This window comes from Thermobia domestica, chromosome 3 (genome assembly GCF_964235325.1).
Source record: "Thermobia domestica chromosome 3, izTheDome1.hap1.1, whole genome shotgun sequence".
Taxonomy (NCBI): Eukaryota; Metazoa; Arthropoda; class Insecta; order Zygentoma; family Lepismatidae; genus Thermobia; species Thermobia domestica.
Window position 1 is genome coordinate 13,529,492 of NC_137456.1, and position 14,339 is coordinate 13,543,830.

General features: G+C 35.5%; 1 protein-coding gene across 1 annotated transcript in view; it reads right to left on the minus strand.

Moving 5' to 3' along the window:
- Positions 1 to 13,947, minus strand: part of LOC145681676 (uncharacterized) — an 83,944-nt gene extending 69,997 nt beyond the window's left edge. The window contains exons 1-2 of the mRNA XM_081753296.1: positions 13,794 to 13,947; positions 12,813 to 13,014 (exon numbers count right to left, since the gene is read on the minus strand). Coding sequence (XP_081609422.1) covers positions 12,813 to 13,014; positions 13,794 to 13,947 — 356 coding nt within the window. The remainder of the gene's footprint in view (positions 1 to 12,812; positions 13,015 to 13,793) is intronic.
- Between the last annotated feature and the right edge of the window lie 392 nt (positions 13,948 to 14,339).

Below are 14,339 nucleotides of genomic sequence, written 5' to 3' on the forward strand. Positions count from 1 at the left end.
CAAAAACCACATATAATATAGAAAAATACTGTATTATGTAAATAGCTCAGATCCCCTGTTCCCTCTTCTTCGTAATTAATTCTCTTGGGAACGATAAGACAACAATGGAGATTCACGATTCAGATTTGGTGGTTTCGGAAACTTCAAAATTTTTATCTAATACACTAGACTCTCGCTAATCCGGCCCTCAGTAGTCCGGCCTGTCAGCAATCAGGCGCACATCCAACCAAAAAACGCGTGAACAATGAATTTTCGTGCGCATGCGCAACAATGCTTAGTTAAACAATGCTTTATATACTGTACGTATTCAAAACTGTAGCATTGTTTTACAGTTCGGAATCATGTGTTCTAAAAAGGAACACGTTACGCTAGATCTCAAACAGAAACTCGAAATTTTAGATAAGTTAAATCGAGGTTCTTTGCAGAAAGCCATTGCTACTGAGTTCAATGTTGGACAAGTAACTATTTATGACATCAAAAGGAAAGAACTCAATAATCCGGCATTTCCGCGAATCCGGCACCCATATGTGCGAGGAATGGCCGGATTAGTGAGAGTCTAGTGTGTGTGGGTAATTTTAATATTGTAACATACAACAAGCTTTCGGTTTTATAATAGTTGAATTCGAATTTTATAGTTCCTTTAAAAGATTATCTAGAAATAGCTCTATCTTGTTCTTTAAACTTCTTTTTTTTTAAGTTTATAATTTCTAGAAAATATAGCTAGAAATAATGAGTTCTTGCTTTTACACAAACTTATTTATTATGTCTTACAACTTCTAAAAAGTTATCTAGAGATAAGATTGAGTTCTTGTTTTTACACTATATTTTCTTATAATTTCTAAACATTGTATCAGTATCCTTTAGTTCTAGGTAACCAATCAATATAATAATAATAAATTATCAATATAATATCAATTAATAATAACCAATCAATAATAATAAATTAGGGGGGTGCGGTGGCTCAGTGGTAGAGCGTTCACCTCTGGTGCTTGGGGTCCCGGGTTCGATCCCAGTCCCCGCCAAGTGAACTTTGTGGTCTACAAACACCGTGCTCGTGGGTTTTCTCGGGGTTCTCCCGTTTCCTCCCACTTTCTTCATTCCATCATTTCACTCATCTCTCATCATCACTGTCTCCTTTAGCTTAACCGGCATAACCGTGGGACGTAAAACTCAAAGATTTCAATAATAATAAATTATTATATTTTTAGTTTACATTTGAATTTTTAGAAAGTTTAAAAATATACATTCTTATTAAAATGATACATTCTTATTATACATTCTTATTAAAAATATACATTCTTATTCTAATATACATTCTTATTTCATTTTAAATAATGTTTGAAACGTCAAGAAGTGTATGTATGTAAAAATAATTATCATGTATCTTTTCAAGGTTGTTTAAGTTGTATTTTAATATAAATTTTAAATTTATTTACTGGGTTTAGTTTACCAAAATTCTTTCATATATTCACACCGTCCGTCTGTCCGTTCGAAAGACAAAAATCTCAAGAACTAGTTATAAATCGCCATCAATTTTGAGCAAGTTGTTAACAATCAAAATCAATCGGCTTCGTGGTTACAAATAGTATTCAGAAACGAAGCGTTAGAAATCAATAGAAATGATATTGAAACACAAAGGGTTGGAAATTAATAGAAATGGTATTCAAATACGAACTGTTCGAAACTAATAGAGATGGTATTCAAATACAAAGTGTTGGAAATTAATAGAAATGGTATTCAAATACAAAGTGTTAGAAAGAAATGGAAACGGTATTCAAATACAGAGTGTTAGAAAACAATACAAATGATACTCAAACACGAAGTGTTAGAAATCAATAGAAATGATATTGGAACACGAAGTGTTATAAATCAACAGAAATTATATTGAAACACGAAGTGTTATAAATCAATAGAAATGATATTCAAACACGAAGTTTTTCAAATTAGTAGAAATGGTATTCAAATACAAAGTGTTAGAAAAAATGGAAATGGTATTCAAATACAAAGTGTTAGAAAACAATAGAAATGATGCTCAAACACGAAGTGTTAGAAATCAACAGAAATGATATTGGAACACGAAATGTTATAAATCAATAGAAATGATATTCAAACACGAAGTTTTGGAAATTAATAGAAATGGTATTCAGATACAAAGTGTTGGAAATTAATAGAAATGGTATTCAAATACAAAGTGTTAGAAAACCATCGAAACGGTATTCAAATACAAAGTGTTAGAAAACAATACAAATGATACTCAAACACGAAGTGTTAAAAATCAATAGAAATGATATTGGAACACGAAGTGTTATAAATCAATAGAAATTATATTGAAACACGAATTGTTATAAATCAATAGAAATTATATTCAAATACGAAGTTTTGGAAATTAATAGAAATGGTATTCAAATACAAAGTGTTGGAAATTAATAGAAATGGTATTCAAATACAAAGTGTTAGAAAAATGGAAATGGTATTCAAATACAAAGTGTTAGAAAACAATAGAAATGATATTCAAATACAAAGTGTTAGAAAACAATAGAAATGATACTCAAACATGAAGTGTTATAAATCAATAGAAATTATATTGAAACACGAATTGTTATAAATCAATAGAAATGATATTCTAACACGAAGTGTTAGAAATCAATAGAAATGATACTCGAACACGAAGTTTTAGAAATCGATAGAAATGGTTTTTAAACACGAAGTGTTAGGAAGGAATAGAAATGGTATTCAAACATGAAGTGTTACAAATGAATAGAAATTGTATTCAAACACGAAGTGTCACAAATCAATAGAAATGGTATTCAAATGCAAAGTGTTTGAAACGAATATAAATGCTATTCAAATACGAAATGTTATAAATAAATACCAAAAAAATTCAAACACGAAGTGTTAGAAATCAATCATTTTTGGTTATGTCATTGATCACTAAGAAGCAAAAACGGTAACAGATAGCGAGAAGTAGTTTCCTGGGATCAACTAAGCATCCCAAGAATATATTCCATCTCTATTCTACTCTGGTTATTAAAACCGGAAATGGTACACATATTATACCACTTGATTGTCAGCATTGATTGAAAAATTGTCGCATCATACAATCCAAACTCTTTCATGTAGTGTACACTCTTCTCCTTGTTCATTAAGTTGTTTCTACAAATTATAGGAAGCATAGTAGAGCCGTAATTTGTGGGGGACAGGGGGAACTACTTTCTCCCAGGGAAACTCCCCACCCTTTTAGTGGACCCATTTTAAGACAAAATTTTCTTACTCCATATGTTCTACTCCAATTTCTTTCTCTTACTCATGAAATTATAAATGAAGCATCAAACAGGTTTACTACATTACATAAACAAAACAGCACACAAAAAGCAAATAAAACAAAAATGAAACGTGGGCCCATTTCAGAAAAAAGGCCAATAATAGAGGCCCTAGAAACAATATTAATTCGTATGCATTTGTGATTTGTCAATATTGTCCCCTTAATTAATTTGTCATGAACGGACCCAGGGGCGTAACTAACGGCCCCAGAGACCTTGCTTTGTGAGAAGGCCCACAAGCTACGGGGACACATAAAGAGTAACAGAAAGATGGAAAAAGGGGGCCCAAGAATTAAAAAAGCAACATTTTCTATGGGCCCAAATACACGTCTTAATGCTTGCGCCCCCCTCCCCCCAGAAAAATCTAACAAGGAGAAGGCACACTTTTGTAAGTGAACTTCGGGGCCATTTTTTTCGAGGTGGTAGTGCACATTTAAAGAGTTAATATTACGAACTGGGAGAGCGCAATGGACAAAAATGACGGAGAAAAACCGTCTTAAAGTTTTCTCCTCGACACATATATCGTACGATGCGCCAGTTCTGAAGCGACGGGGTGGCAGAGTGAGAAAAATCAGTGACTCAAGTTTAAATGGTCCCGAAATCGATTCTCGCTCGAGTCAAACTTTCTTTTCTTGTTTTTTGCTTCAACCAATAAAAAAATAAAATGAAATGAAATCTTTCAGTTTTACTTCCCACGATTATGCCGGTTAGGCTAAAGGAGGCGGTGATGATAAGAAATGAATGAAATGGCGGAATGAAGAAAGCGAAAGGAAACGGGGGAACCCCGAGGAAACCCACGAGCAAGGTGTTTGTCCAACACAAAGTCCACACGGCGCGAGCTCGGATCCAACCAGGGACCCCAAGCACCGGAAGTGAACGCTCTACCACTGAGCCACCGCGTCAACCAATAAAGTGAGCATTTGTAACTATGAGTAAAATATTAATTGACCAGATGTTTATAATGAATAACACAATAGAAATTTTCAAACACTTGTAAATTCTTTTGATTTTCCATGTTAACTAGGAACAAAATTTAATCTATTCTGTAAATATTATTGTTACTACAGTCGTGTAAAAATTGTTCTTGAAGCTCCGTGTCTACATCTGCTGACAGTGTGAGAATTACAAGGGAAATGAGGGGGGAAATCTGCTTTGGTTATAGCAACATCCAGTATTAGCAAAGGGGAAAAGGGGATCTCCCCCCTCAACTCCTTTGTAAACCGCACACTTTCAACAGATGTAGACACGAAGCGTCAAGAACATTATTACACAATGACTGTCGCCGATCATGGTGAACCCGTCCCGCCCAAGTTCATATGTGCCAAATGTATTTTTATGAATATGTATTTCTTATTGTTACATGTATTGTTGCATGTATTATTTTTAATGCCCCTCAAATTTACAGAGAAATGGGCGCCGTTGAGTGTCGTAACCATAATACAACTCGTGATATCAGTATATTTACGGAATAGAATTAATTTTCTTGCTAGTTAACATGGAATATTGAAAGATTTTACACGTGATTTTAAAATTTCTATTATTTTATTCATTATAAACATATGGTGAATTTAATATTTTATTTAAAGTTACAAATGGTTACTTTATTAGTTGAAGCAAAAAACAAAACAAGGATTGACTCGAACCCGGGATCCTCTGAATATGAGTTGCACACTTTACTCAATCTGCCACGCCGTCACTTGATAAATTTGCGCGTCAAACAGTATACGTGGCGAGTAGAAAACTTTGGAAGACGGTTTTTCTCCGTTATTTTTGCCATTGCGCTCTCCCAGTTTGTAATATTAACTCTTTAAATGTACACTACCTCCTCGCAAAAAATGGCCCCGAAGTTTATTTACCAAAGTCTGCCTTCTTCTTGCAAGTTACGGCGCTGAGGCGTAGGTTCTAATATCGCCGTTGTTTTCTCGTTACTACGTAGATCTAACTAGAAATTAACCTAAGCACATTCTTAGCATAATTAGTTTCATCTTTGTTTTTACACAGAGTTTTCTCATTTATCTAAAGCAAAAATGTGTTTCAGAAATAAAACATATTTTAAAAAATTAAGCTTTTGCACTTGTTATGCATAAGCGTCGGAAGTGCTATAGAACTGTTTCTACCCCTCCGTCAGTCGACAGGTATCAGAACAAAAACTACAAAAGAGATATCGAGATGTTGTTTGGTACAATCGATTCAGCAGAAAAGAAAGAAATACAAGAAAAAAAGTTACATTTCTTCCGTTAACTCAACACTCAAGTCGAAAGTAATTCAAATTAATGATTTGCGGTTTCAATATATTTATCGCCATAGAGCAAAAACGGTAATATACACTTACACAATATATCGACAACGTTTTTCTGCAATCAATTCAATATCTTAAGAGAATATATCATCACAACCCGCAACACTCTATAAAACCGAAAGGTTCAAATGCATTACTACTTCCAGGATCAATACTGACTTCCGTTGAGTAAAATCAGTAAGGGATATCGAGTTGCATTTTCCTTGTAATCAATTCACCTTCCCAATAGTAGGTTCTATCTCTTCCCTTACCTCTCTATTGAATCGGAAAGTGGTTGATTTTCGATTTCAACTTTTATTGCCACACAACAAAAATCATAATAGATAGAGCGAATAGGTTTCCTGCAATCTGTTCAGGTTCTCAAATGTACATACCATTCCAACCTGCATCACGATACAGAAAACCGGAAGCGGTTGAAAATAACTGCTACTTCCTGTTTCAACACTATTTTCCGTAGAGCAGTAATGATAAGAGTTATTCAGATGCAGTTTCTTGCAATCGATTTAGCTTCCCAAGAGTAGGTTATATCTCTATTCATAATTGCTCATTCGATCCGAATTCGGTTCAAATTAACAATTTCCGATTTAACCTTTATCGTCATAGAACCAAAACAATAAGGCATAACAAGTAATAGCTTTTTTATATGGATTCAATGTACAAGGAACAGGCTCTTTTTTTGATCTTATTAAATCTATTGCATTTAGTAGTTCTAGGTGTACAACTTCAAGGTTGAGTATTTAATTCCCACAGTTTGGAAGTCAACCGTAGCTTTAGAGTGTGAAAAGATACTCATTTGTTTTCTATTTACACTGAGCCCCAAAGCACGAAATTCTTTCAGATTGGAATCAGGAGTCAGCAACTAATAATATTGTAACTATTATAACATGTACTCGTGTTTCAATTAAACTTGACGATAAAGTGTAAGACATGATTCTGAAATGAGATTCATTACCTAAATACAAGTTAATGAAAACGTGAAAAAATTAGTAGTATTTCTTTTTCTCAAAAATCATTCATTACTTTCGTATCGAAAAGTGTTTAATTCATTCTGTTATTTTGATCAATTCTGTGGAATCACACAGTTTTCGTTTTAAATAAAGCTTGCGATAAACATGAATGTTTTGGAAAATTTTGTGTGCAACGGCGGATAGCTCCCTAGGAATGCCCCAATATTGAAATGAAATGGAATCTTTGAGATTTACGTCCCACGATTATGCCAGTTAGGCTAAAGGAAACGACGAAGATGATGGGTAATGAATGAAATGGCGGAATAAAGAAAGTGAGAGGAAACGGGAGAACCCCGAGGAAACCCACGCACACGGTGTTTGTCCACCACAAAGTTCACTTGTCGGGAGCTAGGATCGAACCCGGGACCCCAAGCACTGCCCAAACATTGAGTTAGATAAAATCACAAATCTGATACGGCCTCTGATCTGATATATCGAGTTTTTACTCATATAGTTCCACGAGGTGTGGTTACTCAAAAGCTGACATAAAACCTCTCGGATGCTAGGTTTGTGCTCCCTATCATTCCTTGGATAAAGGTCAAGTAGTTAAAGCTTAGAATGCATTTTAAGCACTGACTATGATGAATGGAACTCTTTACATCACTTAAGGCAACCGACCTCGTATTTTATTGGTTCATTTGCTTCATCAGCTACCAAAGATATGTCATACAGTACAGATTTTATCATTTGAATGTAGACCTGTAACGGATGCGTTTCCAAAGCAGAGTCTTTTAGTCCAAATAGGCTAATTAGGTATCCCCTAGGGCACTCTGAAGCATGATTTTTTTTTATTTTTTTATTTATTGCTTTGCAAAGTTCGTAACATTAATAAGGCAAATAGTTAAAGCTATGTAAGAACTTTTAACATTATAACCAGGGGTGCTCACAAGGGGGGGCTATGACGCAAACTGCGTCATTGAAATATTTGGGGGGTTAAAAATCTATATAAATATGTTTGATGGGGGGGTAAAATTAATCGAAAAGAAGATTTTTTTCATGGAAGAACACCTATGGATAGACAATTGGGGGGGTGCGTCATAGACATGAGGGGGTTGGGCACCACTGTTATAACTATCGTATATGACAACAAGTTGTAACAAGCTTTACAGTGTACTTGATCGCAATGGAAATAACATTAACTTACATTGAGGTAAAGAGGATATTTTTGTTTAGGGGAAAGTTATTTGTGTGTAAAAAGAATCAATAATATCACTAAATTAGAGGGCGAACAAATCTAACAGTTGTGGAAAAATATAACATCAGCTAGATTGTCAATGTACCTAGATTCGGCCCTGTAAGGGAGGATTTATATAGGATCTAAGGTGAAGTCAAATAAAACAGTCCACTTCCATATACGGACTTTATTACTGGATAGAGTTATACGTGTATATAATGACCATTGCTGTTGAGGCACTTATTCCACCTTGACACGGGATTATGAATGCTCTGGAAGAAGAACTCTTTGGATTGAGTGTGGTACCACTCTGTCACAGCTTGCTTGTATGTCTTCATCCGATCCATAGTGTTTCTTGAGTAGCCCAAAAACATGTAAATCATAGGGACTCAAGTCAGGACTATACGTAGGGTGGTTTGACACTTCCCACCTTTAAGCCGCCAAAAGACCTTGTGTCGCCAAAAGATGAGGCCGGGTATTGTCATGCAATAAAATGTCCTTTATGAAGTTATCCCGGCATTTATTCTTGATTGATAGTCGCAGCCGACGGTGACTGTCGCTGTATTTGCTGGCGTTTATTGTTTCTCCTTTGGGGAGGAACTCCACTAACAGACGCCCCTGCTCGTTTAAGAAAACGGTCACTATAACCTTAGTACCTCGTGTTGTGGAACAGATTATCTTTGGTCTAGGCGACCCTGCATAGTTCCACTGCATACTCTCACGTTTGGATTCCGGTTGAAAAAGTGTGTTTATGGATTCATTTCTGGCAATGATCTTTCCAAGGAAATCGTCGTCCTCGTTCGAATATCGCGTCAAATGGTTCAGCGATATTTCCATTCTATTGTATCGCTGTTCATCGAACAAACACTTGGGGAACCATTGAGCACAAACCTTTCGGTAACCAAGGCTATTGCGCACAATGTCATGGGACACCTGTACTTGATCAGTAATGGCATTCAAGGAGACCAAGGAGACACGTGTATCAGTTTGAATGCAATTATCAATGGCAGCAACTCTCTCATCAGGAATACGATTCGCCACTTGCCCAGGTCGCGCATCATTGGTCAGTGTCTCCCTGCAACCACGAAAAGGCCGACACCACTTTTGCCTGAAACACACTTCGCACCATACACACCCTGTATTTTCCAGTGTATGTCTGCTGGATGGTCACCTTCCGCACAAAGAAAGCGTATCACACCCCGCTGTTCTTCCTTGGTAACGTTGGTCAGGGCTAGTCCATTGGTGTTACATGACACCACGTTTTACTTGGGGGAGAGAAAGGAACATTGATAAGTAACCAACCTCTGCTAACGTTCAACATTACTCCTGTGAGCAACAAATGTAACATTTATCATGACCTACACATTTGTGGATATAGACAGCAAACAGGACTAACATCTTCCTCAACACATTGTCCGGATATTTGCAATTGGACCTTTTCATTTGTCTGAACCTTATATTTAATCAGCACCGTTGTTTGTTGTGTGTGCAAAGAGTAACAACAGTTTGAACACATGCAAACACAAATAATGTAGTAAATCTGGTCTTCTGGTAGAGTTTCCCGAATCATCTAATTTAACAATATTCGCAAAACGCCTTTGCATTTCACATACTTGCAGAGGTATAATACAATCTCACAGGCACACAAACTTAACTTTGTTTAGCATGTGATCATAATCATTAACTGTATAATTAAATAACTAGCTTCGTACAAAACTGAACTAAAAATAATGATCTCCAAAAGTAAACATGCAATGCTTTAAGATATATTAATACATATGTCGTACGTATTTGCATTGTGGTGCAAGCAAGTAAGTCAATGCAGATTAAGATTGTCCAAGTTCGAAATGGGATGAAATCCGTTAATTCTGCAAGAAATAGGCACTTATATACATAACATATTAATGGGGGCACCTCCGAAGTAAATCAAAAGGTTGTATTTTCTGTTCTAACCTGCTATGAAAGTAGTTTGCATAAATTTAAATGATAACACGTTTTGTGTGTGAATAAGGGTTTCAGTAACTTATCCTGTTTCTTTAGATTGAGTATTAGGATGTAAGGAAATCCACTTCAAAATGTATGCATAATTAATTAAATATTATCTTAGTTAACACTCAATACAAGTATAGTTTACGCATCAACTTCTAAGGAAGGATTTCCAAACGCTATTGTAATGCTCAGAATTAGCTAGCTTCCGTCTAGCACCAAATTATGTGCAAATTCACTTGTAATGATAGTCAAATAAAGTATAAAATATAATGAGGGGCTCTCAAATAGATCTATGGCTGGATGTGGCTGATGAAAAGTCATGAAGAGACTCCTTAGTATAATTCAGTTGTTATCGTAATTCCCATAACGGCCCCATTTTATCACATCCACTTGCCAGAGACCCTTTTATAATTTCTGATTTGTAATAAGCGTGTATAAGATTTTTAATATACTTATTGCGGAGACCTCACGATATCTATCTATTTCTATAATAGTAGAATCCATTTCTTGTATATAGTGGATTCAGTAACTCCCCTAAAAGCGAATGGATTAAAACCTAATTTGGTGAGTTCATTCATATTACAAATATCGAATCCGATCTGTCATACTGTTTCAAAATGAATACTATTGGCCGGAGAGGTTTTTCTTCCATGATAAACATTAAAACAGAGACAAGAAATCGCTAATCAGTTGAAAATGACTTGATAATGTGCGTCACGAAGATAGAAACCGGACATTGCTGCACTAGAGAAATCATACCATGCTTAGGTATCTTATTAGCTTCCAATTTTAATTCTATTTCAATATGCAGGTTTTATTGCATTTGTATTTTTCTGCTATTTCAACACATAGGTATCATTGGTTCCGTATTGTACTTCTCTCATTTAAATTGATTTTTAATCAACTCTACACCTGTTAAAAATGTTTAGTAGAACTATTTTATGTTATGTTTAAGAGTATGTATAAAAATAAAAATATGCCTATCAGAACTAAATTCAAAATAATATTTAAATATATTTCGGGGTATTAGATTATATTTAATCTAATTATGTTAGATTATATTTATCGCTTCCGCTTATTTTCGCGACCCCATGAAACCCTCTAGCGACTCCCATTTTGAGAAACTTAGCTCTAGTTGGATTAAAGCAAACATGTATTTGTTTACTATGCTGAAGTGTTAGGTAATTTCTTCTTTGGAATTAAATCCGAATTGTTTCAAAGGTATTTATTTTATCTTAGTATGTTTGATTGTATGGATTAACCTGAAGGGATGAGAAAAATAAATTATTTTTATTACCGTCTGTTGGGTCTGTATGTTGAAAAGGTTCCTCCTTGCCAACAACTCTAAATTCTCACTTCTGTACATGACTTTATTCATCTTTGATTTCCTGGTCAAAATTAGGATGTATATGTATTCCACTACAGCTAAGAAGAGGAATATGAGGCAGATTACTAGCCATGCTTCAGCACAAGTTATGCCAAGCGATGGAGGTGAAGATGCCCTGGAAAATGAAAAGACAGATAATACTATACATTTAAAATATCAAAAATAAACTTATGTGTTACACATACAGAACTAACTAACTAACTAACTAACGCTATGGCCTATGGAACCAGGAGGTTCAATGTCGCGTTCACAAAAGCTCTCCACTGACTTCTATCCCTAGTTAAAACATCCAGTTTCTACTTTGAATTCCTGTCTCTGCGAGATCCATCTTAATATTGTCCTCCCATCTGCGCCTAGGTATTCCTAATGATCGTTTTCCGATGGGTCTTCCAGTCAAGATTTTGAAAGCGTTCCTACTTCCTTCCATTCTAGCTACATGACCTGCCCACCTAAGCCTCCTAGACTTGATGACCCTAACAATGTTGGGTAAACCGTCCGAATTAATTAGTTCCTCGTTATGAAGTTTCCGCCATTCCCCATTCCCATTCTTCTTGGGTCCGAATATTCTTCTCAGGATCTTGTTCTCAAATACTTTCTGTTTATGTTCTTCCGTCAGAGTAACATCTTTGTTAATCTTGAAATACTCGTACCTTCTATGCCGGAGACTATAAACACCACGATTATACAAGACTTCTATTTCCACTGACTATTTTTTTTAAGAAAACGTAAATTGAATTCTTTAAATCCCAAAATTGAGATGTTTTGTCATTATTTATGACACTGATTTCCAATTAATTCTGAATTGTATACTCTCTTTCTTAGTTTTACGGTAAGATATTGACCCCACAATTTTAAATGCTGATATCTGCATTGAAGTGATATTTAAGAGGTAGAGTAGCATTAACAATAAATGGCATATAATATACTACAATGTAGACATGATGGCAAAAAATCATACCTATTCTAGTTTTGGATATTTCTTTGTACATCTGGTTCAACATTTATTGGTATACACGCAGTTTTTATTTCCGGAATGTACCTACGAAGTCAGTACAAGAAGTACTTAAGAAGTTAGAATGTACACTCATGTCCATAATTATTGTCGCATGTCTATAAATACGTTGCTATAGAAAAGTAATTTGATAACGAATTCGACCAGTATTTCTTATAATGTTAGTATGTGTATAATCGGCAAAGAGATGTATATATGTGGCAAATTTCATGTCCATATAAATAAGAACAATAAAACAAAAAATCTTTCTTGTCCATTTAGCAACATTTTGTTTTACTCATTCTTATTTTCGTATTTATAATTCTTTTCCTATGAAATTTACCACAAATATACATTTCCCAATTACACACATAGTATCAGTATTAAAAATACCCTGCAAAATCATTATCAAATTATAGTCTCGCAAGAAGACAGTTATAGATATGCGAGAATCATTTTGGACATGAGTGTACCTAGAAGTTAGAGAAAGCTGGTTTTGTATGTAACATGGACATGTATGTAACATATTGCTCCAATGTAACTTATTCTGATAACTATGTGTTATATCAAAATGTATTTTGTAAGATATAGTAAAATAGCCGATATGAAGATAGAGTAATGAAGTGATATAGACTGTGAACTCACCTATTAGCTACCAACATTGTGATAAGTGACAGTAGATTGGTTACGAGTAGCGCCATTCTCCCAGGAACCATTTCTGGTGCAACAGCAAAGCTTCCCCATGACAGAATGACAAAGATAGTACTTGGAAGATATAACTGTATCAGATGACTCTTAATCTGACGTTCTAAACTTACAAGCACCCTAAGGATTAGTACAGTTTTGCCTGGAGAAAGAGAAAACATAATTACTTTAAATGCTTAAAATATGTGAATATATAATAGATAAATATACGTGCACTTGACATTGTGGCTCATTGCTTCATAGCCACTTCTAACATAAGGACTGTTTACTAACAGAAATAGTTAGCATTTATCATCATTTTCCAGAATAAAGGTTAAGAGGCCTCATCACAACGAAATTAAAATGCCGCTAATTTTATAGTAATTATGTGACATCTTCAAATAGATAAAAGATAATCGAAAAGTGGAACAAGAGCTCGCTAGACAATGTTATTTTATATGCGATACCGATATCGGTACCTGGCGCCTCCACCATGTAAAACTCTGTCCCATATAGGTTGTAGGTAGAGCGTTAATAAAAAAAGAGCGTCCGGAATCGACTCCCACTACCGGCTTTTATTACAAAATTTCACTATAACTTTATTATACAAAAATACTACAAGAATAATAAGTTTGCAAGGTTAGATATAGGTAGTCTTTTACCGTGAGGTCGCAGACAGGATCTCCACTAAGCCAAGAAACGGGCTAGGCAGATTGGCGTTACGGTTCCCAATGCTCCGTGGCAAGCAGTTGGTTGGTTAGGTGATCACATAGCCCCAAAGCAGGCTAAGCGGTTGAGGTTAGGATTCCCAACAGATCCCCAAAACAAACTAAGCTAGGAAAAAGGGAAAGCCAAGAGTCCAGAAGGAGACATTAGGCCTGGGGTTAAGTTACTCCAAATGTTCCGAAGCAAACAGAAGGAGGGACACCAGAGAACTGGTACTAGTCCGCTGCCGGCTGGTGAATTTATAGATCCCCAGACAGCGGTGGCGCTGCTGCTCCGTTGTCATTGTCTGATCCGTGAGAGGAGCCAGAATTCCAGCGTCTGCAGGTAGTTGTGGATCCACGTGGTCTGTAGTATCCCGTCGTAAAACCATGTGGTGATGTTTATACACATAAGCGTGAAACGTTGTTTGTACACATTACCAGATGGGACATTACAATATTATTTTACATGAGATATCGTTATCACAAATCTGGGTGAAGAAATCCTTTATTACGGCTGGCGAAAACTCGAAGAAAATGAACTTTAAAGGTGAATAACTCCAAAACTTTGGGACCTACCATAGTAGGATCAAAACTTTACTTAGGAACTACTATGTGCGCTATCCAAAAATACATGTTTCAGAATCCTAAGGTAGTCAAGCAACACTTTTTATAAAGTGAGTTCGGCGACAGCTTTATAATTTGAAGCACTCACCAACTATCTCTATAAAAATTGTTGCGAAAGTACCGCAAGATTCTGAAACTTAGGTATTTGGATATGGCA